This window comes from Malaclemys terrapin, chromosome 3 (genome assembly GCF_027887155.1).
Source record: "Malaclemys terrapin pileata isolate rMalTer1 chromosome 3, rMalTer1.hap1, whole genome shotgun sequence".
NCBI lineage: Eukaryota > Metazoa > Chordata > Testudines > Emydidae > Malaclemys > Malaclemys terrapin.
Genome location: NC_071507.1, coordinates 7,904,864 through 7,932,712, shown reverse-complemented (window position 1 = coordinate 7,932,712; position 27,849 = coordinate 7,904,864). Strand labels below are relative to the sequence as shown.

The 27,849-nt window shown below is 40.4% G+C and overlaps 1 protein-coding gene across 1 annotated transcript in view; it reads left to right on the top strand.

Moving 5' to 3' along the window:
* Positions 1-27,173, top strand: part of TRMT6 (tRNA methyltransferase 6 non-catalytic subunit) — a 30,189-nt gene extending 3,016 nt beyond the window's left edge. Inside the window, exons 2-11 of the mRNA XM_054023672.1 lie at positions 1,598-1,725; positions 2,156-2,265; positions 13,450-13,541; positions 13,626-13,709; positions 14,993-15,117; positions 17,560-17,924; positions 18,320-18,405; positions 22,766-22,868; positions 22,952-23,038; positions 26,308-27,173. Of these exons, the coding sequence (XP_053879647.1) occupies positions 1,598-1,725; positions 2,156-2,265; positions 13,450-13,541; positions 13,626-13,709; positions 14,993-15,117; positions 17,560-17,924; positions 18,320-18,405; positions 22,766-22,868; positions 22,952-23,038; positions 26,308-26,481 (1,354 nt within the window). The 3' untranslated portion in view covers positions 26,482-27,173. The remainder of the gene's footprint in view (positions 1-1,597; positions 1,726-2,155; positions 2,266-13,449; positions 13,542-13,625; positions 13,710-14,992; positions 15,118-17,559; positions 17,925-18,319; positions 18,406-22,765; positions 22,869-22,951; positions 23,039-26,307) is intronic.
* The last annotated feature ends 676 nt before the right edge of the window (positions 27,174-27,849 follow it).

The window sequence follows — 27,849 nt, the reverse complement described above, 5'->3', positions numbered from 1 at the left end:
ACAGCACTGTTATTAAAATCTTTTGTTAAATCCCAAAAGTCATAGGCCTTTTTTTTACATTCAGTTTCCAGGAATCTCTTCCCCACTCCCAACCCAAATTATAAACGAAGGCACAAGATATCCGTAAGAATCAATATTGCTACAGGAAATTAAATAACTTCAGCATTAAGCAGGTTATTTTATTTTGACAAACTGATAAGAGTCAGCAAATTCAAAGTGTAGGTATTCTGTCTTGAGTGCGTCACCATGAAGTACGAGGACACATTTATATACATTTGCCTGGCTTTTATTAAATCATAGCCTTTCTAGTATTTAACCTTGCAAAATTCTATTGATCTGTTGCCCAGGGGCAAGCGAGTATTTTAGGTAAGCAAGTAAAATACCATTAGTTTTTCATTGTCATTATTAAGATGAATACACAAGTAAATTTTGTATTTGGACCATCATATTTTTGATTATTTTTGCATAGTCAATTTAAATATTTGATTGCATTTGGAAGTACAATAAGCATTGCACACTTAAAAATGTATATGAATTACAAATTCCAAGCAAAGGAGTGTTAGAATATGAAGGAATTTAACGTTTCTTTGCTTTGTGTTTTTCGATCTAAAAACTTGGTCCTATTTGTGTTTCATTGAGTTGGTAAGAGACAGTCTGGATACCAACCAATGTATGGCACAAAAACTGGTAGATATATTGCTTAAACGAATCCGTGAGGCTCTGCTCAGCATAGAGGTCCATTTGTACAGATCAGTTTGCTGGATTAGGGCCTCAAGGAGTAATTTTGTTGTTGTTGTTGGTTTTTAATCTCAGAGGTTAAACCAAAATGCAAGGTTCCCTTAATACTGTTTTAACTGTAGGGAGATGATAATTTGCACTTATTTGAGTGTGTGTTGGGAAAACTAGTCTTTCCATCTGTTTCTTAGACCTTCTCCCCAAGTCTTTGCTAAAGTCCTTTCAAAGGGACACTGCAGGATTTATAAAAAGCAACAGAGAGTTGCATCCGACAAAGTGGGCATTCACCCACGAAAGCTTATGCTATAAAACATCTGTTAGTCTGAAAGGTGCCACAGGACTCTCTCTTGCTTTTTACAGATCCAAACTAACACGGCTACCCCTCTGATGCAGGATTTATGGATTTCTAAGTCTCCACTCAGCTTTCCTTTCTGAGTGACAGGCCCCAAACTTACCCTATTTCTGCTGTATTCCTCCATTTTCATGCTGACATTTTTGAACCAATTCTTATTCTAAAACCTAAATCAAGACATACCATTACTACATCCTGCTATGTTACCTTGGCAATCAGTATGTTGTTAATACTTCGGTGAACTGAAAAAATATTTTTTTTCTTTTAATCTCAATTTCTTTGGTCATTTAAGTTTGCTGCACTCCTGGGCAGTTTCATGCCAGCATGGAAGTATAGATAGTGATAATAAACATTTATTTACTACACTTATAGGACATTATATTTGAACTTGAATTTTATAGTACTATGTTTAATTGTAATAAGGTTTTAACACCGTATCTCACAGTCTCTTGGGCAAATTGATACTGAAATGATTATTTTTTATTAATTTAGTTTTAAAAATTATTTCAGAAAAGTTATTTTCGAAAAGCAGTGGTTCTATCTGGATAATGCCATTGGACATATTTATGGAACGACATTTGAGGTATCTAGTGGTGGGAGCCTTCAGCCAAAGAAAAAGATGGAAGAGACTACCACAGGTATTTGATGGGATTGGCTTGTGATTGGGAAAAAACGGTGCCAAGTAAATGGCTTCCTTACTGAGAACAAAGAGAGAGAGATTATTTTTCCATTAAGAATTTTATGAACTTTCAGTAGCCATATTTTGTCTGTCACAAGGTGCAGTTTTTTGTCCTGCTGTGCTAATATTTCAATAGTACTCTGAAGAGTAAAGAGAGATTTTTAATATTGGTGTGAGAGAACTTGATCTTTAACATGGGTAAAGACATACTTTATCTTTATTTTATATATTATGATTAGCTGATTGCTTAGGAAATCTAGTGTAAAGCCACTAAGCATGTGGGTTGAATCCTTAGAGGTCTGCTTTCTGTGAAATTAAAATCATACATTTCTCCAGTTAAAAAGTATTTAGAACTAGAGTATTTTACAAATTTATATCCTTTTCTTTAGAAACAAAAGAAGCAGGTACAGATAATCGTAACATAGTTGACGATGGAAAGTCTCAAAAACTGACTCATGATGACATAAAGGCTTTGAAGGACAAGGGTATTAAAGGACAGGTAACATTAAGGTTTTGGTGTTATTTCTGTGCTACCCTCATGGTTGTATTTGAGTTTATGAACTGGGGCAATTTTTTAATTTTAGTAGAAATACAAACTTCAGTACTTTTTCTTTGACATTTTGTTTCACTTTTCCTTTCTACATAACTTATCAAAATGTATTTTTACAAAGACAGTATTTTCTGGAAAGTCTTTCATTTAAGTTGACAATTGTACAGTTAAAGAGGAACATGATTTGTGAACTCTTATCACATTAAGAATTGTCATGACAACAAAAGAAATAAGGGGGAAACCCAGAACATCAGAGAGAATGTATATAATGTGCACAGTATTTTCATTCAATTTTGACCTTCATTTAAATAAGGTCAGATAGATAATGCAATATTTTCATGGTACAGATGTATATTAAAGGTCATACAATGATACATAACTATCAGAGATCCAAGAAAGAGTTACGGATGTGAAAGTATGCAAATGTTAATGTGAATATAGTACCACATACTTTTAGGTTGTACCTAGAAACAGACTTCATTGATACATTTGTTTCTATATGCATCTGCCTAGTTAAGTGTTAAAATTAAACATTCTCAAGAGGTTAATTTTCTTTCTTGAAGAAGGAATTACCCAATTTCATACTATGGTAGTAACAGATAAAGGGCTTTCAAAATGTTTAATTAATGACTTCTCCCATGTACATTTTGGGTATGTCTACACTGCAGTTAAACACACATGGCTGCCCCATGTCAGCTGACTTGGACTTGTGAGGCTATTTAATTACAGTGTAGAAATTCGGGCTCGGGCTGAAACCTGGGTCTGGGACCCTCCCCGGGGTTCCAGCCCAAACCCAAACATCTAATCTGCAATTAAACAGCCCTGCAAGCGTGAGTCAGCTGAAAAGGCCCAGTCATGGGTGTTTAATTGCAGTGTAGACATACCCTTCATTATATAAAACTTTTAAATTTCCAGTGTTTCCTTTCTAGTAGAGTTTGGGGGATCTCTTATGTTTATATCAAATAAACGTGCTATATTCTCCTTGCAAGGTCCAGTTTTACCTTCCTGTTCAAAGCAGCTCTTGTGTTGCTTCTGTGCCTGCCTTGTACAGTTATTTGTTCTGTTGTGCAACTGTTGATATCCATCAGTTTCAAAGGAATGCACTAATCAGTTTGAGAGCTTTGATAACTTCTGTTAGAATCATAGAATCATAGAATATCAGAGTTGGAAGGGACCTCAAGAGGTCATCTAGTCCAACCCCCTGCTCAAAGCAGGACCAATTCCCAGCTAAATCATCCCAGCCAGGGCTTTGTCAAGCCGGGCCTTAAAAACCTCCAAGGAAGGAGACTCCACCACCTCCCTAGGTAACGCATTCCAGTGTTTCACCACCCTCCTAGTGAAATAGTTTTTCCTGATATCCAACCTGGACCTCCCCCACTGCAACTTGAGACCATTGCTCCTTGTTCTGTCATCTGCCACCACTGAGAACAGCCGAGCTCCATCCTCTTTGGAACCCCCCTTCAGGTAGTTGAAGGCTGCTATCAAATCCCCCCTCATTCTTCTCTTCTGGAGACTAAACAATCCCAGTTCTCTCAGCCTCTCCTCATAAGTCATGTGCTCCAGACCCCTAATCATTTTTGTTGCCCTCCGCTGGACTCTTTCCAATTTTTCCACATCCTTCTTGTAGTGTGGGGACCAAAACTGGACACAGTATTCCAGATGAGGCCTCACCAATGTCGAATAAAGGGGAACGATCACGTTCCTCAATCTGCTGGCAATGCCCCTACTTATACAGCCCAAAATGCCGTTAGCCTTCTTGGCAACAAGAGCACACTGTTGACTCATATCCAGCTTCTCGTCCACTGTGACTCCTAGGTCCTTTTCAGCAGAACTGCTACCTAGCCATTCGGTCCCTAGTCTGTAGCAGTGCATGGGATTCTTCCGTCCTAAGTGCAGGACTCTGCACTTGTCCTTGTTGAACCTCATCAGGTTTTTTTCTGCCCAATCCTCTAATTTGTCTAGGTCCCTCTGTATCCGATCCCTACCCTCTAGTGTATCTACCACGCCTCCTAGTTTAGTGTCATCTGCAAACTTGCTGAGAGTGCAGTCCACACCATCCTCCAGATCATTAATAAAGATATTAAACAAAACCGGCCCCAGGACCGACCCTTGGGGCACTCCACTTGAAACCGGCTGCCAACTAGACATGGAGCCATTGATCACTACCCGTTGAGCCCGATGATCTAGCCAGCTTTCTATCCACCTTACAGTCCATTCATCCAGCCCATACTTCTTTAACTTGGTGGCAAGAATACTGTGGGAGACAGTATCAAAAGCTTTGCTAAAGTCAAGAAATAACACATCCACTGCTTTCCCCTCATCCACAGAGCCAGTTATCTCATCATAGAAGGCAATTAGGTTAGTCAGGCACGACTTCCCCTTCGTGAATCCATGCTGACTGTTCCTGATCACTTTCCTCTCCTCTAAATGTTTCATAATTGATTCCTTGAGGACCTGCTCCATGATTTTTCCAGGTACTGAGGTGAGGCTGACTGGCCTGTAGTTCCCCGGATCCTCCTTCTTCCCTTTTTTAAAGATGGGCACTACATTAGCCTTTTTCCAGTCATCTGGGACCTCCCGCGATCGCCATGAGTTTTCAAAAATAATGGCTAATGGCTCTGCAATCTCACCCGCCAACTCCTTTAGCACCCTCGGATGCAGCGCATCCGGCCCCATGGACTTGTGCACGTCCAGTTTTTCTAAATAGTCCCGAACCACTTCTTTCTCCACAGAGGGCTGGTCACCTTCTCCCCATGCTGTACTGCCCAGTGCAGCAATCTGGGAGCTGACCTTGTGCGTGAAGACAGAGGCAAAAAAATCATTGAGTACATTAGCTTTTTCCACATCCTCGGTCACTAGGTTGCCTCCCTCATTCAGTAAGGGGCCCACACTTTCCTTGATTTTCTTCTTGTTGCTAACATACCTGAAGAAACCCTTCTTGTTACTCTTAACATCTCTTGCTAACTGCAACTCCAAGTGTGATTTGGCCTTCCTGATTTCACTCCTGCACGCCTGAGCAATATTTTTATCCTCCTCCCTGGTCATTTGTCCAATCTTCCACTCCTTATAAGCCTCTTTTTTGCGTTTAAGATCAGCAAGGATTTCACTGTTTAGCCAAGCTGGTCGCCTGCCATATTTACTATTCTTTCTACACATCGGGATGGTTTGTTCCTGCAACCTCAATAAGGATTCTTTAAAATACAGCCAGCTCTCCTGGACCCCTTTGCCCTTCATGTTATTCTCCCAGGGGATCCTGCCCATCTGTTCCCTGAGGGAGTCAAAGTCTGCTTTTCTGAAGTCCAGGGTCCGTATTCTGCTGCTCTCCTTTCTTCCTTGTGTCAGGATCCTGAACTCGACCATCTCATGGTCACTGCCTCCCAGGTTCCCATCCACTTTTGCTTCCCCTACTAGTTCTTCCCTGTTTGTGAGCAGCAGGTCAAGAAAAGCTTTGCCCCTAGTTGGTTCCTCCAGCACTTGCACCAGGAAATTGTCCCCTACACTTTCCAAAAATTTCCTGGATTGCCTGTGCACCGCTGTATTGCTCTCCCAGCAGATATCAGGGTGATTAAAGTCTCCCATGAGAACCAGGGCCTGCGATCTAGCAACTTCTGCTAGTTGCCAGAAGAAAGCCTCGTCCACCTCATCCCCCTGGTCTGGTGGTCTATAGCAGACTCCAACCACGACATCACCCTTGTTGCTCACACTTCTCAACTTTATCCAGAGACTCTCAGGTTTTTCTGCAGTATCATACCGGAGCTCTGAGCAGTCATACTCCTCTCTTACATACAACGCAACTCCCCCACCTTTTCTGCCCTGCCTGTCCTTCCTGAACAGTTTATATCCATCCATGACAGTACTCCAGTCATGTGAGTTATCCCACCAAGTCTCTGTTATTCCAATCACATCATAGTTCCCTGACTGTGCCAGGACTTCCAGTTCTCCCTGCTTGTTTCCCAGGCTTCTTGCATTTGTGTATAGGCACTTAAGATAACTCAACGATCGTCCCTCTTTCTCAGCATGAGACAGGAGTCCTCCCCTGTTGCGCTCTCCTGCTTGTGCTTCCTCCCAGGATCCCATTTCCCCACTTACCTCAGGGCTTTGGTCTCCTTCCCCCGGTGAACCTAGTTTAAAGCCCTCCTCACTAGGTTAGCCAGCCTGCTGGCGAAGATGCTCTTCCCTCTCTTCGTTAGGTGGAGCCCGTCTCTGCCTAGCACTCCTTCTTCTTGGAACACCATCCCATGGTCGAAGAATCCAAAGCCTTCTCTCCGACACCACCTGCGTAGCCATTCGTTGACTTCCACGATTCGACGGTCTCTACCCCGGCCTTTTCCTTGCACAGGGAGGATGGACGAGAACACCACTTGCGCCTCAAACTCCTTTATCCTTCTTCCCAGAGCCACGTAGTCTGCAGTGATCCGCTCAAGGTCATTCTTGGCAGTATCATTGGTGCCCACGTGGAGAAGCAGGAAGGGGTAGCGATCCGAGGGCTTGATGAGTCTCGGCAGTCTCTCCGTCACATCGTGTATCCTAGCTCCTGGCAAGCAGCAGACCTCTCGGTTTTCCCGGTCAGGGCGGCAGATAGATGACTCAGTCCCCCTGAGGAGGGAGTCCCCGACCACCACCACCCTCCTCCTCCTCTTGGGAGTGGTGGTCGTGGAACCCCCATCCCTAGGACAGTGCATCTTTTGCCTTCCAATCGGTGGAGTCTCCTTCTGCTCCCTTCCCTCAGATGGGCCATCTAGTCCACTCTCCGCATTAGCACCTGTAGAGAGAACATGGAAACGATTCCTCACCTGTATCTCCATTGCTGGTGCATGGACGCTCCTCTTTCTTCTTCTGGAGGTCACATGCTGCCAAACCTCCTCACAATCCTTCTGTCCCTGCTGCGCCTGCTCTGAATCTTCAGAACATTGTGGCCGTAGAAGCATCTCCTGACGTCTGTCCAGGAAATCTTCATTTTCCCTTATGCAACGCAGAGTTGATACTTGTTTCTCCAGCCCTCGAACCTTCTCCTCCAATATGGAGACCAGCTTACACTTTGTGCAGACAAAGTCGCTTCTGTCCTGTGGAAGAAAGACAAACATGGCACAACCTATGCAGGTTACAACAGCTGATCGCTCACCTTCCATATCACCGTCCTCTTAGGAGCTTCCTCAACTGTTGCAGGAACTACTCGGAGAAACCTGCAGATGAAAGCCTCAGTGCGCTCTCCCCACGCGAACTCCCAGACAGACTCCCGCTGTTAGCCTCTGCTGTTCGCCGCTCAGCTGGTTCGCTGCTGACTGCCCTTATATACCAGTCAGGCCCACTCAAGGCCCAGCTGGAACAAAGCACTCCCAATTCACACTTTTCAAACAAACAAGCAAGCAATCAAGCACACGGTCAAACTGACCAACTGTCCCAGCAGCAGACACTCAGATACTCACCAACACAGCCCCCCTAATGCAGCACTTAGCGTACCTCCTCTCGGACAGCTCCCAGGCAAACTCCCGCTGTTAGCCTCTGCTGTTCGCCGCTCAGCTGGTTCGCTGCTGACTGCCCTTATATACCAGTCAGGCCCACTCAAGGCCCAGCTGGAACAAAGCACTCCCAATTCACACTTTTCAAACAAACAAGCAAGCAATCAAGCACACGGTCAAACTGACCAACTGTCCCAGCAGCAGACACTCAGATACTCACCAACACAGCCCCCCTAATGCAGCACTTAGCGTACCTCCTCTCGGACAGCTCCCAGGCAAACTCCCGCTGTTAGCCTCTGCTGTTCGCCGCTCAGCTGGTTCGCTGCTGACTGCCCTTATATACCAGTCAGGCCCACTCAAGGCCCAGCTGGAACAAAGCACTCCCAATTCACACTTTTCAAACAAACAAGCAAGCAAGCAAGCACACGGTCAAACTGACCAACTGTCCCAGCAGCAGACACTCAGATACTCACCAACACAGCCCCCCTAATGCAGCACTTAGCGTACCTCCTCTCGGACAGCTCCCAGGCAAACTCCCGCTGTTAGCCTCTGCTGTTCGCCGCTCAGCTGGTTCGCTGCTGACTGCCCTTATATACCAGTCAGGCCCACTCAAGGCCCAGCTGGAACAAAGCACTCCCAATTCACACTTTTCAAACAAACAAGCAAGCAAGCAAGCACACGGTCAAACTGACCAACTGTCCCAGCAGCAGACACTCAGATACTCACCAACACAGCCCCCCTAATGCAGCACTTAGCGTACCTCCTCTCGGACAGCTCCCAGGCAAACTCCCGCTGTTAGCCTCTGCTGTTCGCCGCTCAGCTGGTTCGCTGCTGACTGCCCTTATATACCAGTCAGGCCCACTCAAGGCCCAGCTGGAACAAAGCACTCCCAATTCACACTTTTCAAACAAACAAGCAAGCAATCAAGCACACGGTCAAACTGACCAACTGTCCCAGCAGCAGACACTCAGATACTCACCAACACAGCCCCCCTAATGCAGCACTTAGCGTACCTCCTCTCGGACAGCTCCCAGGCAAACTCCCGCTGTTAGCCTCTGCTGTTCGCCGCTCAGCTGGTTCGCTGCTGACTGCCCTTATATACCAGTCAGGCCCACTCAAGGCCCAGCTGGAACAAAGCACTCCCAATTCACACTTTTCAAACAAACAAGCAAGCAATCAAGCACACGGTCAAACTGACCAACTGTCCCAGCAGCAGACACTCAGATACTCACCAACACAGCCCCCCTAATGCAGCACTTAGCGTACCTCCTCTCGGACAGCTCCCAGGCAAACTCCCGCTGTTAGCCTCTGCTGTTCGCCGCTCAGCTGGTTCGCTGCTGACTGCCCTTATATACCAGTCAGGCTCACTCAAGGCCCAGCAACACAGCCCCCCTAATGCAGCACTTAGCGTACCTCCTCTCGGACAGCTCCCAGGCAAACTCCCGCTGTTAGCCTCTGCTGTTCGCCGCCATCTCATCTGTGATAGAAGACATCTCATGTGGATAATTGCTTTCCTGTGTATCATCAGCATCTCTGTGCCATATCTGTGCTATATTGTTATACAGTTTATTAGAATATTCTACTATGGGGTAACTGATTTCTGAAGTATAGCCATAGACTTCATTTCGTTTGTGATGTTAGCTTCCATAGACAGTGTTCCTTCATGAAATTGCAGTTGAAGTGGTAGAAAGTACGTACCGTATTTTCCGGCGTTTAAGACGACTGGGCGTATAAGACGACCCCCAACTTTTCCAGTTAAAAGATAGAGTTTGGGATATACTCGCCGTATAAGACTACCCCTTTTCCAACGCACACCAAAAAAAAATTAAAAAAACATCAGATTTGATTTCAATATGGTAATTTTAATTCAAATGCTTATGACATGCAGGTACTTAGCAGGAAAACTGTCACTTATAAACATAAGGCTGTTTGTCATCAAACATGTAAACATAAAACAGTGCAAGTGGATTAAACTTTTCCTAATTCACTCTAAAGCTGAAAGGAAGGATAAGACAATAAACCCATGGGAGCTGCCATGCTGTTTGTTTTCTAAGCTGTCAACCAAACTGGAACTGATGATGATAGGAGGAAGATAACAAACAAGAGAGAGAGAGCAAGTGCCGGGCAAGTCCCTGGCCAGTTAGCAACGCCCATCATAACTGCAAGCTACGGTATTTTTACAGGTTTTGCTGGCGTGACAGTTTCCCTTTAAAAGCCTTCAAAATCTTCCTGTTCGTCATCTGATATCATAAGTACATCAATGACATCTTGTGATACATTTGTAAGGTAGTCATAGTATGGATCGAATTCCGTATCAGATGGTGTGGTCTCAGCTTCGGCTTCCTCTTCATCTTGCCACAAGTAGTCGTCCTCCATACCATCTAATGAATTTGATATGCCACACTTCTTGAAAGACTTGATTACTGTTTCTGCATCAATATCATTCCAGGCTTTTATGACAAACTTGCACAAAACATCCAACTGTGGAGCACGCATGTTTCCTCCTTTTGTGAATGACTTTTCGCCGCTAACCATCCATTCATTCCACTGTTCTTGAATGCGATCTTTAAATGGCTTGTTTAGGCACACATCCAGTGGCTGTACCAACGATGTCAATCCTGCAGGAATAACTGCCGCATCTGTGTTTAGTCTTGCAAGCATTTGCTTGGTGCTGGGAGTTAAATGAGCCCTGAACATATCCCACACCAGTAGACTACATTTTTGAATAAGTCCACCTGGTCGCCTGCTCCATACATTATCAAGCCATAGCTTTACCCCTTCATCCATCCAGCCTTTTTCATTCACATGTACAAAACAACCAACAGGGAACTTGAATTTCGGCATTGTTTTTCTTTTAAAAATAATCATTGGTCTCAGTTTGGTGCCATCAGCTGTGCATCCTAGTACCACTGTAAAACTGGACTTCTCATGTCCTGTTGTTTTAATTAAAATTGTTTTTTCACCTTTTTTATGGACAGTTTTATTTCCAACCATATCAAAATTCATTGGAGTTTCATCCATATTTCCAATACTACTTAACGCATAGCCATGTTTAGTGCGCTGTTGTATTACGTATCGATGGAAACTATTTACTTTGCTATCAAGATCTGCAGGTAATTTTGGGGCAATTTTCATCTTTTGCCTCAGTACCATATTATGCCTTCCCATGAATCTAGTACACCAGGATACAGTGGCCTTAAATCTGTTGCTGTGATCTGGGTTAGATTTGGCCCACTGAAGTGCAAACAAATGTATTTTATTTCGTGTCACTACATAACCATTTTGGCGATGCTCATTCACCATGTCTGCTACATGTTTTTCGAGTTCTGGCCAATGTGGAGTGCCTCTTCTTAATGCACACTTACCCCTTGGCATACTCTTTAATGCTTTTTCATTTGCTTTCCAGTCCCGAACCATCTTTTCTGTTACTCCATATTGTCTTGCAGCAGCGCAGTTATTATGTTCCATGGCAAAGTTTACAACTTTAAGTTTGAAACTGGCTTCATATTTCTTTCTTCTTGCTGGTGGAGCCATGATGGGGTTTTGACTGTTGGACATTTGTATACTGTACTGTATGTACTGGTGCTATACTGTATGAACAGGTACAGATACTGGTGCTGTACTGTATGTGGTACCCAGTATACAACAACCAGCCAATCACGGCAAGCGATGTACCTTACCGGCGATTGGCTGGTTGTTGTATACAAAGCCTGCTTGGATTGGTCAGCTCTCCCTGCCTGCCCAGCCCTCCCTGTCTCCAAGACTATCAGAGCGGTAGCGCAAACACGCCTCTTTCACCCGTCTGGCCCGCCCTTGTATCCTATTACCTCCTTCTCTGCCTCTCAGATCTCGCACATGCGCACCTGCGCCGCTTCACTGCAGTCCTCAGGAGCGAGATCTGAGAGGCAGAGAAGGAGGTACGGTAATAGGATACAAGGGCGGGCCAGACGGGTGAAAGAGGCGTGTTTTTCTGGGCACAGCACCGCTCTATCTCTTTTTTCCATACCCCGGGCGTCCCGGACACCTGCAGCTTGCTCCGCCCTTCACTTACACCTTCCCGGTGAGGCGCCCCCTCACCTCGTCATCGGGCGGGGATGCGGCCGCGGCCGTTTTTGAGCTCCCCCCACCATATGCGGCGACCGCAGATTCTCCAGTCCGGCTCGGAAGTTTCAGCACCCGCCCTATAAGACGACACCCGGCGTATAAGACGACCCCCGACTTTTGAGAAGATTTTCCTGGGTTAAAAAGTAGTCTTATACGCCAGAAAATACAGTAACTATTTGTTAGCTGCATTTTCTTATGTCAAAGTTTTCATAGACTCTCCTAAATTAAAGATGGAAAAGGCTTGTTCCTTGAAGGGACAAGATTTTTGAACAGTGATCAGCACCTTCAGTTGGGACCAGATTTTCGGAAGAACTCAGCACCCTGTTAGACAGCAAAATGAAGCGTCAATTATCTGGCATTGTTCTCAATGGAAGCTCTTGAGTACTTCTGGAAAAACTGGCCACTTAATTTAGATGCCCAATACAGAGCAGAGTTCTTCTGAAAGTATGAACGCTTTATTATAGGTTGGGCTGGTGGTAGAGTGGCACAGATTGTCATGTACACTGGAAGAAGAACACTGCTTCATGTTTCACAGAATTACAGCGTTAGTGATTGGAAAAAGCCATCTAGCCAATTTCTTTGTCAGAACAGACTTGTTCCTGGCAGTTTTAATTTTCTTCCCTGGTGTTATATCTAGATGTTTAAATGTCTGTAGGTAGCAGGCTTCCCCCATTTCCTTTGGTAGACTTTCTTTAGTATAGATTTGAGTGGCACGTGTATGTGTTACTTGAAATTAGAACACAGTTCTGTTGTCACTTTAGAAAATGTTTAAAAACAAATTGCCCAAACTCCCTAAATTAAACCTTCTCCTGCCACCTCCATCATCCAAAATACATTAAAGGGACACTATTAATTTGAAATCTAGTTAATTTTTAAAAAATGAGTTAAAAGTAGTTTCAAATACTATACATGCCCCTGAGATTCCCTGCCAATTTTAGTGATTTTTGTTACATTTTCCTATTTTAAAAATATTTTTCTCTCCTCTGTAACTTTGTATGTGACTCATACAGAGGAAACTGACTCTACAGGGAAAACTATGAAATTGACTATAAACAAAGTGTTATCAGTTGCCTAAAGTAAACAATCCGAAAATATGGTGACTCTTTACGATTTCAGTTACAATGATCTTAGGTGGTGGTGTTATAATTGTAGATTGCCATATATTTACATTGCGGTAGCACCTGTCAAGATCAGTGCTTCATTTTGCTAGGCATTATACACATACCTTGAAAAGACAATGCCTGCACCAAAGAACAACATTCTCACACTGTAATTTTTAAGCTGCCATTAGTTCTTGAAAGAATGTCTCTCATTTGTGCTGTTTTGTTTTTTAATTCCCATTTGCAATTACATAGTACTGTTGAAAGAGACAGATGTTTTATGTGCTCCAATAATGAGCAGGAATTTACCATGCAAACTTTCATTGATGTTAATGGCAACTGCATACATAAATCTTTAGTGAGTGAGAAATGTTTATGTTAACACCTCCCTTAAAATATATGCTGTGTGTGAAATAAGTGGGGAAATAACTGGATACAATAAAAATAATCTTTAATCTCTCTTTTTCAAGGAAATAGTTCAACAATTAATAGAGAACAGTACAACGTTTCGAGGCAAAACAGAATTTGCCCAAGATAAGTACATAAAGAAGAAGAAGAAAAAGTAAGTTAAGTTCACAAAACAGGGAAGTTCAGTAGTTTTCTAACTTGTAGAGCTTTAAGAATATTACTGTGCTTTTATTTACAGATATGAGGCAGTTATTACAATTGTAAAGCCTTCTACCCGCATTCTTTCAACAATGTACTATGCAAGGGAACCTGGGAAAATCAAGTAAGTATATTTTAAAAAGTAAATTTTTAAAGTATATTGGAAACATGATTTTTTTTTTAAAGTTATGAATTAAAAATGATGAATTATACATTTATTTTTTTCCTGTCAATACAAAATTTCTAAATAATGAAAAATAATTGAGGAACTAATATCCCCTTGGACTGGGTAAAAAAAGTAAAACATCTATATGAGACCAATTGTACCTCTTTATCTCATCACATAAATCACCTCAGCTGCTGCTGAACATATTCTGGTGAGCTGCCAGTTCCCACTTTCTGGTCAGACAGGATCCTGCCTGTGTATTGTGGGTCAGCAGCCAAGAAATGGGGCCACCTAGCAGAAATAAAGAAGGAAAAAGTAAAATAAATAAATAAATACTTGTTTTTTCAAAATTTAAAAAACATTATTATTACTTTCCAGAACCCTCCCAAATTTTAAAAATGCAGTTGGGGTTGAAAACAAACCAAGCCACATTTGACTTAATTTAAATATATAATGGAATAATTACCTGTTGGTGTATATATATAATATAGTTTTGTTTTTTGCTCCCAACCTGGACTTATTCATTGTTTTTTAATCATATAAAGTAGCCATAAGATATTGAGACTGTTGATTAGACTGCTGCTTATTATTTTAGCCATGATGGTTTAATTTTTATCTTTTCTTTCCCGTCCATTCTCTCCATTTGTTTTATTCATCTGTTAACTCTTGTCATGTTGTAAGCTCTTTCGGGTTCTAGCTGACTTTCTTATTACATGTATACAGCACTGAGCACAATGGGGCCTTGATTAATGATAGGGGCCTGTAGGTTCTACTGTTCCAGAGAGAGGGAATTGAAAATATTATAAAAATAATTACAGTGTGCATTATTGGGAATAAAATTTGCTTTTAAAGACACTTCATGTCCTTACAAAACTGACTCTAAGGTGTTTCACAAAATTATACAGAAACTTGCACTCTGGCTGGTGCACATTTAGATCGGTGCGTCAGTACATTCACCGTTTCATCTCCTACCCTTCAATACTTCCACTGAACACTCTTTTGTATACTAAATGCCTCACTGCGTCTAACTGCATGTTTGTTTTGTTCTCAGTGTATCTTGATTAACAGACTTAGTTGTACTCTACTGCACTCTGACCCTCAATGTCATTGATCTAGTTCCTGAACAATTCCTTTTTTAACCTGCCTCTTGCTGATGACAGCTTTATGGGCTGATGCACAATGCTTTTAAGTCTAGGCAAAGCTGTTTGGCATTGAAAGTAAAAGAACAATTTCTTTTCTAGCCATTTGCGATATGATACTCTAGCTCAAATGTTGACTTTGGGAAATATCCGAGCTGGCAACAAAATGATTGTGATGGAAACTTGTGCGGGCTTGGTTCTGGGCGCCATAATGGAGCGAATGGGAGGTAAGTAGTACAGCGGCTCTAGTGAAGAACAAAACTGATGCTTGTTTGAAACTGAGACAATAAATGTTTATTTACAGTACTTTACAACACTTTATCTTAGTTTAAAACAACGCTTAATGTTTTGCTTGTACTTTCTGTGGTATTTAAAGGGACACCGTCAAATTGAAAATCACATTTCAATATGAAAAGTTTGTAGTTAAGGTTACTGCAATTGAAAGAACATAGAAAAATATATTCTCTTTTCATTTTGTTTACTTTGTACATGTCACAGCACTTTGTGTATAGTCCGTCTCAATGTTGTGTTGATGGTCCATTTCAGTTCCGTCTCATGCATCACTCTCAAAGATGGCTGGGGAGCCCATGTGCAAACTCTCCCTCTTGCAGGACCTGGGGAAAATTACTAATAACAGCAGCAGTAAAACTGCAATTTGAGAGGCAGCAGTGGGCTCCCAAGTGTGTAGGAGATGTTTTTGGGCTTGCCCACCCTGCCAGATTGAAAAAGACCTTTATAAATATCAGCAGGGAAGCCGGGGGGAAAACCTCCTATTTTGTACAATAACTAAATAGCATGTGCAGAATTTATTTTCTAAGGGAGTGCTATCAAACTTGATTTTTATTTAAAAAATTCAACTTGACAGTTTCTTATTAATAAAGTGAAGTGTTAGTAAATGGGACATGTATGTAATGGGCTGTGTGTTTATCATCTGATATGCCCACACCTGGTGTTTGTTGAGGCACAAGTTGCAGCATAATGGCTTAGTACTCAGGGTTCCTGTGTATTAGCTGACAAACGCACACCACATTGTTATGTTTATTTTAATGTTTTGACAGCCTGTTTTTCAATTCCCATAGGGCTGCTAATTTGTCATGGCATTTTTTAAATAAAAAATCACAGAGCAGTCCAGGTAAATGTAGTAGAAGTCATGGGTTGCTAAACTAACTGTGATTGCTCCCTGATTTTTTATTTAAAAAATTCTCCTCATGCTTTGGAGTGGGCACCGACCACATGTAGCAGCACCACCCTCCACCCCCAGCTCGCCAACCCTAATCCCACCCCGGTCGTGTGGGAGGCCTGGAGAGAGAGAGAGCCTGCCCCGTGCTCACCTGGCAGTGGCAGCTCCTGTGGCTCATGTCCCTCAGGGCTAAGCCCGGTGCCCTGCTCTGGGCATTGAGACCTGGTGCGCAGGGAGGGTTGCAGTGCAATGCAGCTCAGCTTTAGTCCCCCTCATCATGACAGAGGGTCCAGCGTGCCAAATTGCCATGGTGCTGCGACCCCACGTGCCAAGTTGCAACATCTGAAGCAGGGAGGTGGGCCCAGACCCACTGGACAGGCACCGCTACTGCCAGGTGAGTCATGGCCACAGGAAAAAGATCACTGACCAATGGGAATCACGCTATCCATGACTTTTCTCCCACCAGGACAAACCTGCAGCCCTAGCCAGTGACTTTGGAGTAGTAGGGTTACTCTCTGAAGCAGAGGGACGGAGGTAGTAATTCCAGATTAATTATAAACATTTGATAAATGTTTGTCTGTGGTGGAGTAACCTTGATGTTGAAGAGGCTGTATATCTCACTGCATTTTCGAATGTCCTTTAAACTGGGCAGATAATACCTTTCAACCAAACCATTTGATAGATATAAACAAAAAAAAGTAGCCAAAGGAAATTTTCAGTCTTCTTTTAATAGTTTCCAACTTTTTTATAATGCCAGTGTCATTAGTGAGTTTCTGCTGCTTACTGATCACATACCATGGGGGAATACAGCTAAACTTAAATTACTCCCGAGGCCATTCTGTGCCAAAAAATAAATTCTGCACACAATATTTTAAAATTCTGCAAATTTTGTCAAATAAATGTGGAGGCTCTACCATGGCATTGGGGAGCACTCTGCATCCTCCCCCCGGGGCTTGTGGAGGTGGGAGGTTTCTGCCTCACAGTAATTTACCTCTCTGCCGGCTGTACTGGGCACCTGAAACATACAGCTGGAGAGGGTTGCATGACCGCTCTTGTGGCTTCCCTTTTCTTCCCTGTCAGAAAGTAATTTTTCTGCTGGGAAGCAAAGAATTCTGTAGAGGACATAAATTCTGCACATGCACAGTGGCTCAGAATTCCCCCAGGAGTATTAAATGCTTGCTTAACAAATACATATGGTCTTAAAGGGGTACATTGTGCCTTCTGAATTGTAACCTATTACCCATTCGGCGGGGCACTCCCCATCTTTCCTGGCAGTCAAAAACTGCTTACACGTTAAGTTTTGCAAAGGTTACATTAACATTAAACAGCTTATTTCTATATATCTAAATTGAGATTTGAATCCAGACCTGCAGTGATGATACTGTCAATAGCATTATGGTAAATCTGGTTAGATAGTGAGCTCCTTGAGGGCACTAGATTCTGTCATTGATTACTTACAAATTTGCTTTTATTTATTTTGTATTTAAAGGTTATGGATCCGTTATTCAAATGTATCCAGGAGGGGGACCTGTTAGAGCAGCCACAAGTTGTTTTGGATTTCCAGAATCTTTTTTCAACACTCTTTATGAATTCCCGCTCAGCAAAGTGGACAGTCTTGTCTCTGGAACATTTTCTTCTGAGACTTTGCCTTCAGAACCTGAATGTAATGTTCCAGTAGAAGAAGAAAGCAATGGGTCACTCGATGAGAAGCAGACTTTGATACAGGAAACAGAAGAGGAATCCAGTACTGAAGCAGTTATGGAGAGCAATGAAACAGAAGAGCAAGAAACAATGGACCTTGCTGCTGAAGATACAGAATATAAAGAGAGCAAAGAAAAGGGAAATAAAGAAAATGTAAGAGTGTGTCTTTTACTAGCTTTCCCTGGAGCCACTGTAACTATAGACAAGCAAACTGTATTGTAACTTGGAAAAGATTAACCAAAATGTTAGTGAAACTTTTTAATAGTCCTCAAAGTGCAGTTTTAAACTATATAGTGACAGGGAGGGAAAAAAAGCAGGAGAAAAGTATTTTACAATAATATATTTTGGTTTAAAACCTGTTGTCCCCTGAATCAGGACCATCAAAATGGACTCCTCTTGTATCCATCAAAATGGAGCTTCGGAGTGTTGTATTATTTTGTAAATTAATGACCACAAAGCTGCATAAAGTAAAATAGTCTTTATGTTTGTGTGAACTCTCTGATGTATCCTTGCCATTTAAAGTGTTATTTCTGTTCTTGTATGCAAAGATTCGGGAAAAACAAAGAAAACAACAAGAAAGGAGGAGAAAACTGGTGGAAACTGCTGCTTTGTTGGAAGAGAAAAATGCTGATGGGTGAGTTTGTTGCAGACCATACTTTTATTCCTAATACAAATATTTTGAAGGATGTAGCTTTTTGGTCTGGAATAAAAGTGAACTATGCTGCTTGAAAACATGCATCAGTTTATATGGAATAGCACAATTACTCAGTGTGTGGTGTCTTATTCATCTTATCCCTCTGCCTTCACTTTCTTAAAAAATAACTGCTTCTTAACACTGAAGTATTTGCTAGGAAAAATAGTTTCCCAGAAATGTGTTATGATTATAGGTGGGGAAGACAATGGGCCACAAAGCAGTGTATTAAGATATGGTCTACACTATGAAAAAGTTTCAGATTCTCGGTTCTAGAGGTAATAATTCTCACTAAATATCAGTATTCTTTGCAGGAAGGGAGCAGGTTTATTTCAGATTTGAAGTTGGTGATTTCAGTTAAAATCGTGGGTTTCAATTGGATAAATTAGATCATCAGTTTGCTAAGTTGTAGCTACTCCATTCAGACAACATCATTTCTCTTCTACATGTGAAACACTTTTTTTTTTCTTCATTTAATCCGTATTTGTCGGAATTGGTTGCACCAAACTGGTAATTATGTAAAGACTTTGTATAAAAAGGTGATAGCAAATGTGATTCTAGAAACCCAAAGCCAGTACAGTATACATGCTTCCTACAAAAGGCCATTTTTTCATGCTAACCTTTACAAGTGTGAATCTTTAAGTGACTCAGGTTGGCTTAGTTTAATTGTAACTTCACAACACTGATTCATTTTTTTCATGCTAAAAGCACTTACAGATAAGGAAGACCTAACTCCAAAAATTATTTATTCTGAAGCTTATTTGGTTTCTTTATGCTACTCATACTTACAGAGATCGTACTGAGGATATGTCTGAAATACTTGCAGGTATTTAAAACATCATGATGGAGCAGAAGGGAGATTTAGACAAAAAGGGAATTTAGTATGTTACTCTCATTTTTTATTTTTGTGGAATTTTTTTTGGGGGGGGGAGGAGAGGTATTTTTTAGGAGGCGGGCTATTTTGCCTAGTATAGATGTTAGTAGAAATAATAGTTTTTCCAAAGTTTGTTTGTGTGGTGCATAGTGACTGGTTTGGTTTTATAAAGAAACAACACTTTTTCATGTTTTGCTGTGTAATAAATATTCTAGTGTGTTTTTCACTAGGTGCCATGAGTTGGCTGCCATTACAAAGCACTTGTATTTTTTATGAAGAATCAGATATAGATAATAATATGTTTCCACTCTTGTTTCTATTCTAAAACAATCAGAATGAGTAAAAAGAATTTCTTACTTATATGCTGACAGTGTGATCTACGGTGCCTGTATATGATGCGTTATTAAACAAGCTGAATAGGGCCTTTTACTAACGAATAAATGTATTTGACTATATATGAGGGTCTGGTGAGGATTAGAGTACCAATTTTTGCTATTGAATTTTTCTGCAGTGAGGAGTACTTACTGTAAACCTCTTCCATTGCTGAGCATCTTCAGGTATAAGGAGTCACATTTATGGTTACCATCTCTTGTTTCCTTTTGTACTCTTTCCAGACCATATTGGTTTTTTTAGGATTTTTACTTAAAAGGTCATTCAAAATAATCAATGAAATACAGCTACCATTTCAATCATTTGGGTATTTTTTTCTTCCTCCTCTGACACTTATGACAATGGCTGGTAATAACGTGTTATACTTTAGGGACCAGCTTCTTAAGGACTGTCTGGGGGGCACTAGGGAGTGTTTTGGTAGGAGGAAACTGAACATTTCTGGCTTCTGAGAGGCAAACCTGTTCCTGGAATCTTGCATAGAGAGAATTCCAAATGGCTCTTCCAGGGACACATTTCTTCTTTTAGCCTGCCCTGCCTCTACATCCCTCAGGCTGAGAACAGTGAAGTGGATGATGGCATACCTTGGGGAAGTAGGCTGGGGCAGAAATAATCTGGCATACAATCCAGAGTGGCTCAAGTCATCTTGTCAGTACAGCATGTGAGTGGAAGCAGGCAGGGAGCTTGGAACTCTTTCTGCTATCAGTGGGGCATGGTCTTGTCATAGGAAGCAAGGGAGGGCTAGAAAGGTAGAAGTTATCTCTCTTTTGAGCTAGAAGGGAAGGACTCAAGGCTTCTTGCTGGAGAAGAAGAAAGATGGGAGTCGGGTAAACTCAGCACCCGTCTTTGGATGAGTTTGCTCTTCTCGGGGGTTGTAATCATAAACTGTGTTCTGGATTTACTATTCAAAGTGAATGAATTAATTTTTATTCAGCTCAATTTTTCAGCAATATATTCCCCCCCGCCCCTAGTTTTTTGCTTGTCTGTGATCATAATGCTATGTTTGTACTGGGGTCCATCTCTCTAATTCCATTCAGGAGATTTTAACCCCATTTCATAGGATGGAATGAAAGCGTTCTGAGGTGTTTTTAATAGAAGAAAGTGGTAAGCAGAAATATCATTAGGTCTACAAATGCTATGAAAAATAGAAGTTAGTTGTATCTCACGTATAATGTATTTCCAGAATTAGTCCACCACATTAATCTTGAGGCAGGCCAGATTGCCTGGTGGCACCAATATATGGCGCCGTATGAAAGAAAAAAACAAAATTTGATTATTGGACTTTACCTCATCTTACACTTATCTTCCTGTTGTCTATCACAGTCCCGCACAGTATTTACGCAGCACTCCAAACTCTACTAGATAAGGCTTGGGAATATTGTTTTTAAGTCATGCTTGGTTAATTCATGAACTGATGGTTTTCCAAGGGAATTCAGCCAGTCTTTGTATCTGAAAGGAAGTCCTTGTTCTGTGTAGCTTCTCAGCAGAGCAGAAGGGCTTATGGGCTGGAAAGTAGTAGTGATCTCCCCCATTTTGGCTTCGTTTTTAGTGACCTGGGCATGTGCATCAAAATAACTGTCCCTTCCCCATGTTGGGTAGCCTTGACTCTCTCCAGTATTGCAGTCTACTGGAGAACAAGTTAATGAGTTAGAACTTTAATGTAGTGTTTGGAAATTAGAAGAAGAGCTTATATAGACGTTTCCCTAAGCACAGTTACCAGAAGATGTTAACAGTAGCTTGAAGTACGGTTTAGCAGGGTAACTTTTTTAATTAAAACTTTGGAAACGGGTAAGTGTAAATTGGATCATGCTGTACAATGGACTATTAAATGAGGGTTGAAAGAGATAGTGAATGTGAAGCTATTAAATAGGCAATGACTTGATTTCTTTTTTCAACAGCTCAGTGCGTTGTGATCTTGAATCACAAATGTGAATATAAGGATTAGGTTCTAAACCTTTTTAGATAAACGATTACATTTAAATAGAATTTGCCTGGTTTAAAGACTATCAGGTGAAAATGCATTGAAATAATAAGCCACAGCCAGTGGTTAACGGTAAAAATCTAACAAGTGAATTTGGAACTAGATCTCTGTTTTATAAAATCGTAATGAAGGCAGTTTGGAGAAAGTTGGATGTGGCAAAAACCTCCAAGGAAAGACATTATGACATAGAGATTTTTGCATATGATAAAAAGGAGGTATTAACGAGCAAACTTAGTACACTTTTGTCCACATTGCACAATACTGATGAAGCAAGGAAAGGAAGCATTTTAATTCTGTAGATCATTGGGGTCATTGTGGGTCTTCAAATTGTTGCATAGTGACACAGGCACTTTTGTGATGCCATTGGTATGTTACTTTAATTTATTTTATTTATGAAGATTACTTATAAAGCAGTGGATTATTTAAATCAGCAAGTCGTAAACCCCGATTTAAATAATTGATTTTAATCTTGTTTTGCTTTGTACGTTGAACCTTTCTTTAGGAAAATAACTTTCTCATTGGTTGATACAACCATTAAAACATGTCGATTTACAACCAAATATAGCCTTTACATTAAATTTGGCACTTTTTGCTAACCAGGAGGATACACTATATTTATACTTGGTTATTTAAGCAGTTATACAGCTTAACATAGATTTATTCAGATTCTTAATTTTTTAAAGAAAATGTATGTTAGAAAATGGTGAATGACATTTCTTATTTACTTGATGATAATTTTGTGTATGGATTTGTGTCAGGTTACATTTGGATCGAAACTTAAATTGAACAAAAAGTGTACAAAAACCTAGCATTTTAAAAATTTTATTAGCTAAATGAAACTAACCATCTGGTCATCAAAGAAGATATTAAAACCAATGCCCTTAATAGCTATAAAATATTAATAAACTGGAAATATACTTTTGATTCTTTGTTTCTAGAGAACTGCATTATAATAATTAAGTGTATTTTATATGTTTAATGCAGTCAGATGACTGATGGTTTTTAACAAGTCTCTTGCCCCTTTGGAAGCAGAAAACTAACCTGTAAAATTTCTGTTACAGTTTAATTGTAGCCAGCAGATTCCATCCAACTCCTTTGTTACTTTCTTTATTGGAATTTGTTGCTCCATCCAGACCTTTTGTTGTCTATTGCCAATATAAAGAGGTAAATCAAATCTATATATGTTATAGTTATTGTTGTATTTTAAGTTTGAGACAAGTTTAGTTAACTCATTTTTTTTCTTCCAGCCATTATTAGAATGTTACACAAAGCTGAGAGAAAAAGGTGGCGTTATTAACCTCAAACTCTCTGAAACCTGGCTACGAAATTATCAGGTAAGAGCTGCAGGGAGTGCCTATATGTCAGGGAAATGCAATCTTGTAGAAAATAATGTCAAATACTCAACTGCTCATGAATTGGTAGTTTTATCCAAACTGTTATCGCCTTGTGCCTAATTCCTGCAGTGTTTGGAGGATAACCTAAATAGCAAGGGACATGAAGGGCAATAAGAAGAGGATCTGTACATTAGGAGTAAGGGAAGGACAAAGGAAAATGTAGGTCCACTACATAGCAGAGAAGGAGAGCTAAAAACAGATGACAGCAAGAAGGATGATGTGTTTAATGCCTATTTTGCTTCCGTCTTCACACTAAAAAGGTTATTTGTGACCATAGGCGTAACACGATTAATATTATATATTTTTATACTGTTAACAACAGCTTCAAGAATATTTAGGTGTGTTAGATATACTCAAATTGGCAGGACCTGATGGAATTTATGTTAGGGTACTTAAGGAGCTAGCTGAAGCAGTCTCAGAACCATTAGTGATTTCCTTCAAGAACTCCTGAAGGACAGGTCAGATCCCAGAGGACTGGAGCAGGGCAAATATAGTGTATCTTTTAAAAGGGTAACAAAAAGGACCTGGGGAATTATAGATCAGTTTGCCTAACTTCGATAACTGGAAAGCTAGTAAAACAAATTATTGAACAATCAGTTTGTGAGCACCTATGGGATAATAAGAAATAGCCAGCATGGATTTGTCAAGAACAAATCATGGCTAACTAACCTAATTTCCTTCTTTGACAGAGTTACTGACTTAGTGCCTGGGGGAAAGCTGTAGATTTTAGTAAGGCTTTTGACACAGTCATACACGACATTCCCATAAGCAAACTAGGGAAATGTGGTCTAGATTAAATTACTATAATGTGGGTACACAACTTGTTGCAAAACTGTACTCAAGGAGTAATCAGTGGGGTTCACTGTCAAACTGGGAAGACCTATCTAGTGGGGTCCCACAGAGGTCTGTCCTGGATTCCTTACTATCAATATTTGCATTAATGACTTGGATAAAGGAGTGGAGAGGATGGTTATAAAATTTCTGGATGACACCAAGCTAGGAGGGGTTGAAATCACTTTGAGGGATAGGATTAGAATTCAAAACAATTTTGATAAATTGGTCTGAAATCAACAAGATGAAATTCAGTAAAGACAAGTGCAAAGTTCTACTTAGGAAGGAAAAATCAAGCGCACAACTAAAAAGTGGGGAATAATGGGCTAGGCAATACCACAGAAAAGAATCTCAGGATTAAAGTGGGTCACAAACGGAATATCAGCCAACAGTGTGATGCACTTGCGAAAAAGGCAAATATCATTCTGGGATGTATTAACAGGAGTGTTGTATTTAAGACACAGGAAATAATTGTCCCAATTTATTCAGCAGTGGTGAGGCCTAATCTGGATATTGCGCCAATTCTGGACACCACATTTTAAGAAAGATGTGGACAAATTAGAGAGTCCAGAGAAGAGCAATATAAATAATAAGGTTTAGAAACCTGATCTATGAGGAAAGGTTTTTAAAAAAAAAAAAAAAAATGTTTAGTCTTAAGAAAAGAAGACTGAGGGGGAACCTTATAAATTTTCAAATATGTTAAGGGCTGTTGTAAAGAGGACAGTGATCAATTGTTCTACCATCAGTGGAGTTGGGGAACAAGAAATAATTGGCTTAATCTTCAGGAAGGAAGATTTAGGTTTGATTATTGGGGGAAAATGGTGTAACTAGAAGGATATTTAAATAAGAGAATAGGTTACCAAATGATGTTGTGGAATCCAGGTCATTGAAGGTTTTTAAGAACAGGTTAGACAAATACCTGTCAGGGATGACCTAGGTATGCTTGGTCCTGTCTCAGCATGGAGGGATGGACTAGAATACCTCTTGAAATCCCTTTCAGCTCTACATATCTATGAGAACATCTAAAGTCAGCTTTTTGGGTACTGTCATATATGGCACATCTCCCAAAATAAAAGTGGTAACAAGACTCATGTCTGTACCTGAAAGGTGAAAACTGGTTCTAAGCAAGAAAAACCTCTATCTGGCTTCTTTTATTTTTCTTTTTTCCTGTTGAGAAAAAGGGGAATGAGTACAAATCTGAGGTTCCTCTTGGTCTTAAATCAGCAGAAACACCTTTTTGATTTATAAGCAGACTGTCCATCTGTTAAGGAGAATCCTGCATTTTATTGACTCTCTCCATCTGTAGGTTAACTGCAGTCAATGAGGAATTTCTGTACGTTGGTTTGAGGAAATCGAAGGATGATTTAAACTGTGGAAGTAGAGAAAGAACTGACAGGGATTTGAAGGGGATTTCATATTCTTATGTGAGCAAGAGTCAGGCTAGCTGTAACCCTAATAACGCGAGACTTGTAGAAGCGAGGATTGTGTGAGGCGAGTGGGAAAGAACTGTGTGAGAAGTTGTTGCGACCTTGAGTTAGATAAGTATGGAATGTAGACTATAGTTTAAATTGGTGAGAAAAATAAGATATCAGGATGACCTATGTATAAACAAAATGCAGCTGTTGCTCATTATTGTATGTAACAAAAAGTATAAATGCTTGCTGTAATTGTTTACCTGTTGAGAGACCTGTTTAGCTCTCTCCCTCCACGCAATTGCTAGAGATAATAAAGTATCTGACTTGCTGCACCCAACCTGAGAGCGAGTACTGTTTTTCTCCGACAAAACTATCAAAGTAGAAATATGATAAATATCTGATAATGAGGATTTTTTTCACATTGAAATTTTTTTATTTGGTAAACTTAGCATCTCTGTTAAAGCTTCGTACCACTCCGGTAATTCACTGATGATGGAGATGATAGAACTGGAAACTAGCAATAAACAGACACTGTCGTGTTTACTATTTAAGTAATATGGGGTGTTGGACCAGTGGAGCTTTTGGGTAGTTTTTGGAAAGGTCCAGTGATTGGGAATACAAAAGAACCTGTGATGCTTTCAGTAATTTTTTGGCTTCACATACCTAGGTGTATGAATTTATAACTTCTATGGTAATTGCATGACAAATCTGTTTTTCACCAGTGGTCACCATGGCAAACGTGCAGCCTTATGTATTTCTATTCCCAGAGTCTGGAAAAATGAGTTTCAGCCCTCCAAAGGATTAAGTATCATTGCATAATACAAATGCACTTCTCAGACCTCCTTTGGGTTTTAAAAGATTCTAGTCTCTCAAAGTTTTGTCCAAATTCCTTTTTTTTTTTTTTTTAAACATGCTCACACAGAAAATGACTCCTCACAGCAAATGTTTTTCTTCTTTGTGAAGGTCTTGCCAGATCGCAGCCATCCAAAACTGATGATGAGTGGAGGTGGGGGATACCTTCTTTCAGGTATCACTGTCACCGTGGAGAAGGTCCAATCTGATGCCAGCAGTTTAGAAGCACAGAAAATTGAAGAGCCAACATCTAAAAAGCGCAAACTTCAAGAGCTTCATTGTTAACATCTGAAGAATTGATGTACTTTTAGTTCTCAGGAGTCTTACAATTAGTAATGTAACTAATGTACTTTCCGTGCTCTTGACAACAAAGAAAAATATACCTGTTACACATCTGCCAACAGAAGCAGAGTTGTACTGTAGAGAAAATTTTGTCCATTCCCTCTGGTAACAACATGACAGGAAGGAGTAGAGAAATTTTAGAGGCAACTTTGTGTCCGAATATCTTCGTTGACATAATCAAGCCACAGACACGTTAACAATTCAGTAGCTTCAGAAACACTTTCTGACGATCACATTGAGAGAAACTATTGGGTGAGATTCATGGATTAATGAAACCATTTTATTTGGTTGTTGTAGAAATGACTAAGACTCTGAAGTCCTTTACAGAGGTAGGGTTTGAATTAACATACCTAATTTAGCTTCTTGTTTTACAGCTACAGCAGATTAAAATATTTTGTACAGTGATCTGCTTCCCTTCTCAAATGCAGAACCCTGCCATTTTAAGTGATTTTTTTTTTAACCAATCAGAAAGAATGCAGCAAAATCATGCACTTTTATTTGTAATGGGAAAATGAAAAGAAAGAGAAGGATATTGAAACCAAATCATCACGTCTTGGCCTCTTGTTCCTGAAAGGAAGAAATGCAAAACATCAGGTGTATGTTTGTAAATTAAAATACCAGATGTTTAAAATGTTTCTATTAGTATTGCATATTTTCTTTTTTTGAAAGCTGGATTTGTATTGGTTTTTATTCTTTTTAATGTGACAAATTTGAAATTTTCCTTATTTATTTTACTGTTTTGTCTCTGTGTCTAGAATTTTTGTTAATTTGCAAAACACTTCACATTTGCCATTTCAATTAAACTCTCAAGAATTTTCTTCTAAAAAGAGACACATTTTGTTTTATTTTCTTCTTTTGGGGAGAAAAAGCTTTTGGGTGGGGGCAGGGGAGGTTGATAGAAAACCACCCAAATCCTGTATCAGGATCCAGTAGCGTGAACTGCTCGACCCATGTGTCTCCCACTGGAATCAGCAGGCTTCTGCTTGATTCCAGGGCTCCAGATCCTAATGGAGAATCAGCGCTCAGGGATGGAAGCTACAGTATATTTCAGGTGTGTATTTTAATAAAATATTTAGATTACATTAAAATGTAAAGTGTTGCTCACCATTAGACAAGGTTAACATTTTTTGGCAAACTACTATCTAATAATCTAATCAAAATACAAATGTGTGCATTTTAAAGAAGTTATGTATATATTAACCATGAGTAAAATAATTACAATAGATTGAGGGTTTTTTGCCTCCAGGTCCCTTTGCTAATTTGTGCCTTCTCAATCCTATTTTATGAAAATTCTCTCCCTTGTTACTGAGT